Here is a 5,433-nt window from a genome sequence, read left to right on the forward strand (position 1 = left end):
CACCTGAGGCAGGTTACTTTTCAGAATATTTCTCAAGGGTTCCCACTCTTAGCCTCAACCATGTTGTTTTATTTTAATATTTATATGTTGTTCTTCTTGTTTTTATATTTGAATAAAGTGATTTCTTCTAGTTGTTTTCTGGGTTACATTTTTCCTATTATATGTGTTATATGCAAAAATAAAGGGGTTTACCCAGATTTTATATAATTTGTCTATGAGCAGACAATATGATAACATAATAAATAACTATAACCCAACTTTAAACTTCTATGACGTTCCAGTGCTGGTGCTTCTTGTCTTCTGCTGGCCATGCCATTGGCGATGTGCTGCTGATCCTTTATGTGACCACTGCAACCAATCAGTGACTTGCTCAGTCATATGCCTTATCACAGCTTAGGCCAATGATTGGCTACAAAGGTGACGTATATGATGTATGGCATCCACCCATCTGCAGGACTGGTGGAAACCACTGAAATCGCACTGGTGGAAACCACTGAAATGTTATGTGATTGTCTGTTGCTGCATGAATGTCATAAAATCTTACGTAAAAGCTGCTCATCAAAGCAAGAAATTTGTGGCCATTGGCACGTTATCGATTTTAACCACCAGAAGGAAACAAAAAGGACTAATAATTAGATGGAATACTGTTTTAATGTCACATAAGTAGAACATAGTAGGTTTCATTTATAATGTAGAATCAGGCCATTCGATGTATAATGGCTAAACCAAACTCGCTGTAATCTTTGGCTGTGATCCACATCTCCTTAAAAGACTCTAAGGAAGTTAAGATTGATCCTCCAATCCACACAGAAAATTTCCTATCACTTGGGGCAATAACTTTAACCTCAACAGTCTCTGGTGCCACGGTTCTGATTTCACTGTAAAGTCTATCTTCAAGACCTGGGAAGAGCGTAGATGCACCAGACAACAAGATGTTATTGAAAAGATACCTTCGGACATCTATAGCACATCTATAAATACTTTCAAGGATCATTTTGTGCACACCCAGGGTATCCATCCCACTGATAGATGGAGAAAATAGGCTCTCTGGTGCAAGAAACCTCTGGGGTCCAATAGTAACGACCTTCCCATCCGGAAGCATGTATTCCTCTAAACCTTTTGCAGGATAATTTTCCGCTTCCTCCTTTGGATCTAAAGCCACATAGCACAGTTTCTCCTTTATTTCTCTAGCAATCTCTTTCTCTGCGCTGCTGACAAAGGAAAGTCCGGTCTCCATAAGAAGCCTTGTTAAATTATCTGTGATGTCCCGACCAGCGAAGTTAAGACGATATCCTGCATACGGCAGTGGAGTACCTTCAAAAATGGGAAATGTAGTGGTGACGCCATCTCCAATGTCCACGACTAAGCCTGTTGTGCGACCACTGGCATAGAGAGACAGAGTGGCTTGTAAAGCCACATACAAGGCAGGGACATCAAAGCTTTCAAACATCACTTCTGCCATCATCTCACGGTTGCTTGTTGGATTGAACGGAGCTTCAGATAGCAAGACGGGACTTTCATTGGATTGAATTAGAAGTTCACAGTCATACACATGCTTCCAGATTTTCTCCATGTCCGGCCATGATTTCACAATGCCGTGCTCTATGGGATATGTCAATGCCAAGATTCCTCTTAAGGCCTGAGCTTCTTCACCAACATAGTAAGCTTTTCTGTTGGCTTCCGCCATGCTGTATTTGGTTTTAGCACGACCAATCACTGAGCTAATGATTGATCTTGGTACAGTATCACCTGATAGTCCTGCTTTACATATGCCAGATCCATTGTCAAAAATGACGACTGGAGCATCTAGATTATTGGACATTTTTACGTCTTGACGAGATCTTCACTGACTGAGAGATGAGCACTTCCTGGTGTGGAATGTGCAGCAACAATCAGTGATGTCACCACATTCTAAACATTTTTAAAGGGATAGTAATCCTATTCACGCATAAAACTTCACTGTATTCAGTGACAACAGATTTCCCCATAAGGCTGGGGTCACACGAGCGTGTGAAAAATCTGTCTGATTTTCATCCAGAAATTGGGACTTTTTTTCTCACTTGTATGCTATCTGTGTGCAATCTGTTTTTTACTCAGCAGCTATTAATCAGTTACGGTTTCCTATGTTACATAATTGTAATGTATTTGTAAAACTCTGATAGTCCATATGGCATCTAATTTTTTCTCTCACGAAACCGATTTCGGAGTCAAGTCGCAGAATGCTTCATATTTTTTCTCACGCCGAATACAACTGAGAAAAAATATGCAGATCTGCACTGCCTCATTACATAGCACGGCTCCAAGTGCAATCTCCTTTTTTATGGTATTGCACTCGTCCGAGTTACACGGTCGTATGAACGAACCCTTAGTGAGATATAATGTGAAAAGCACCAACTGTCATTTCCCATGGAGGGACGAGGAGGACAGAGGAGCTAGAGGCAGATCGAGACATACAATCTACTGCAAGTTCTCCTGAAATGACAGTTTCTGTTCCCCATAGAACTTTATTGGCACCTACTGTTATCTCCTATTTCAGGAATGGGAAAATCTGTATTTGCTGCTTTTACCTGTGATTTGAGAATTTTGAGAATGAACGAACAGTCCAGGGGGAGAAAGAAGCAGATCTTCTGATAATATATATTATAAAGTTGCTTATTTTCATGTGTACTATTGATTTATAAAATAAAGAACAAAAATTAATACTACAGTTACTTTTTAAGGCTTAGACTAGACAAAGGCGGCAATGTCAAGTCGCCAAGACCTTATTTTCTTAGTTGACTGTTAAAGGGAACCTGTCTTGCGTCAAATGCTATTAACCTGCAGATATGGGGTTAATGTGAAGGTTAATAACATTCTAAAGCCGTGCGGCCGCCACACTTAATGCCAGGCTGCCTAGAGGAAATTAACTTTATTCCTCCCTGCAGGGTCGGCTTTCAATCATACAGGCGCAGCCGGTGATGCGCCCCCAGAGCCGTGGGGTACTCCGCAGCCGGGCCTCTTATGGATGCTGGTGGGGGATATTACGGTGGCTGACCCGGTCTGTGGCCCAGGGCGGTCAACTAAAAGGGGAATTATTTATAGGGGATTTGTAAAGTGTTCGTGACGCCACCTGTGGAATGCGGCTAAAGGGAGCCACCGCTGCAGAGCAGTCCTCTGAAGCTGATGTTACTGTACCAGGGATGGTGTGGCTCTCCACAGGAAGAGCTAGCTCCAAGGCAGTGTAGATAGTGTTGGTTGCGCTGGGCATTGTAGTGCAGGGGGAAGATGGCGCAGCTGAAATAATGGACGGAGGCAGTGCGGTGCAGTCATCCGAGTCTTTACTCACAGTTATCAAGTTCCTCAGGTTGTACTTTCCAGCTTACAGCCTCCCACGTCGCGCTGCGTTCACCAGAACGGGGGTTCAGTTCTTCCTCAGGTTGTTTGGGAGCACCTGACAGAACCCCACTTTCTTGTGTTCCTCTCTCTAGACCGTCTTCACGCTGGGTCTTCTCCCTCCTGCCCTGCGCGTCCCCACTCTCAATCCCGCTCGGGTGCTCTGAAGTCCCTCCTGTCTATCTGGAGTTCCCGGACCTGCTTGACCCTCATGGAGATTAGAATGAGGCTTTGGCAACTGGACTATGAAAGCCAGAAGCCTCCGGTTTTTCCAGCCGAGACCTGAAGTAACACGGCTGGTCCAGGGGCCGGTCCTCTTCTTGCGGGCTGATCCCTCTGTCTTCTGACAGATTCAGGGTGTACGGGTGCCATCCTGCACTCGCCGTACCCCCTGGGATCCCTTCAATAGAACGGAGCCTTACTCCTCTGCTCCCCTCCTGGGCCTCTAGCACTAGGCCCTACTTGTGGAGCAGAGCTCCTAAAGAGACTCTGCTCCCTGACTGACTTCTCCCACTGACTAATCTGCCACCCTGGCTTCCCATTATATACCTCCTTCTATGGTGCTCCCCTAAACTGCTTCCTCCACCCACACCCACTACTGGTTCCCCCTACCTTTGGGTTCCCCCAGCCAGGGACAGGGCTCAGCTCTGCGCACGCATGTTGCCCCTCCAGCCGGCCTGGAGCAGTGTAGTGTTGAATGCGGATGTTGGGGTTCCGGGCAGCACTCCCTCCTTACCTGAGAGGAGATATCACACTTCTGGGTGAGGTGCAGTACATCTGTGGCGACTGAACCCTCAGGGGCGCCACACCGGCACAGCTTAAGTCACCCCTCAGTACATAGTGAATGGCAGATGTAACTGCACCCTGGCACTGACTGACGGCTAGCGCTGATTTCCTCCCTGTAGCCGTGCTTGAAGTGTGGTGGCTGCACAGCTTTGGGTGCCTTTCACACGTCAGTGTTTCCAGTATGTGTGGTATCCGTTTCCACATGTACTGGAGCCACTGACACACGTAGACCCATTCAAACGAATGGGTCCATGCACATGTCAGTGTGTTTCCAAGGACCCTGTGTCCGTGAGCAAAACACGCTGACATGTTTTTTTTTTACCCGCTGCACGGCCAGCAAAACATCCCACACTGATGACACACAGATGACATCCATGTGTCATCCGTGTGACACATACCGGCGCCTGGGAATAAGAGGCACAGTTAGCGCTGTTCCCAAGCGCCGGGTGCTAAAGCGATTACTCATCATTATCCCCTGCTGGTGCTGCGATCAGCGCTAGCAAGGGACAATGTTGAGAGTAGTATTCTGCTGCCGATGTCTTCAAAAGTTGTAAAAATAAGAATTAAATAAAAAATCAAAAAAAAAAAAAAGAAATAGGTGTGTACAGGTGATTACTAGGGGCAGCCATCTCCATATACAACTAACAAATAAAGTAGCACTCTGTAACACTAAGTATGCAAACAAGGAATATATGAAATTTGAATTGCATTACTGCTCTAGAAAATAAAAATAACTGAGAAATCTTAGCGCATAAATCGGCCAATTCATGTGTATCTGGTAGCCGCGATGGTGGACTGCTCACTCAGAAGGCCTATGCCTAATTATGCGTTAACATTTCTCAGTTATTTCTATTTTCTAGAGCAGTAATGCTATTCAAATTTCATATATTTCGTGTTCGCATACTCAGCGTTACTTTATTTGTTAGTTAAAAAAATCCTTATACTCACCAGCCTTGAAGCGACCGCACACGTCGAGGAGCAGAACAGAGAATGACTCCTGCAGTGAGTGGGCCCGGACTTCTGCCGAGCTCATGAGTGGTGGCCTGTCACTCACTGAGCTCAGGGCAGGGGCCCGCTCGCTGCAGCGCGTCATTTTCCCGGCTCCTCAGATTAAGAGGTCAGATGGATTACAGCGGGGGACATCTTCGGACAGGTGAGTGTAATGATTTTTTTATTTTATTCTTAGTTTTACACCAGGGCAAAGCGGGAGCAGAATACTACTCTAAACATTGTCCCTTGCTCGCGCTGATCATAGCACAAGCATGGGACGATGAT

The 5,433-nt window shown here is 45.5% G+C and overlaps 1 protein-coding gene across 1 annotated transcript; it reads right to left on the reverse strand.

Annotated features, from left to right (window-relative positions):
- Positions 1–697: 697 nt before the first annotated feature.
- On the reverse strand, positions 698–1,822 carry LOC141271074 (actin-1-like). The gene has a single exon (XM_073681207.1). The coding sequence runs from the start codon at positions 1,820–1,822 to the stop codon at positions 698–700; it is 1,125 nt and encodes a 374-aa protein (XP_073537308.1).
- Positions 1,823–5,433: the final 3,611 nt, after the last annotated feature.

This window comes from Phyllobates terribilis, unplaced genomic scaffold (genome assembly GCF_046119375.1).
Source record: "Phyllobates terribilis strain yellow unplaced genomic scaffold, ASM4611937v1 Scaffold_1__5_contigs__length_1240528914, whole genome shotgun sequence".
NCBI lineage: Eukaryota > Metazoa > Chordata > Amphibia > Anura > Dendrobatidae > Phyllobates > Phyllobates terribilis.

Excerpts from the sequence above, each read along its gene's own strand:
- LOC141271074 (XM_073681207.1), bottom strand. The coding sequence starts at position 1,822 with ATGTCCAATAATCTAGATGCTCCAGTCGTCATTTTTGACAATGGATCT.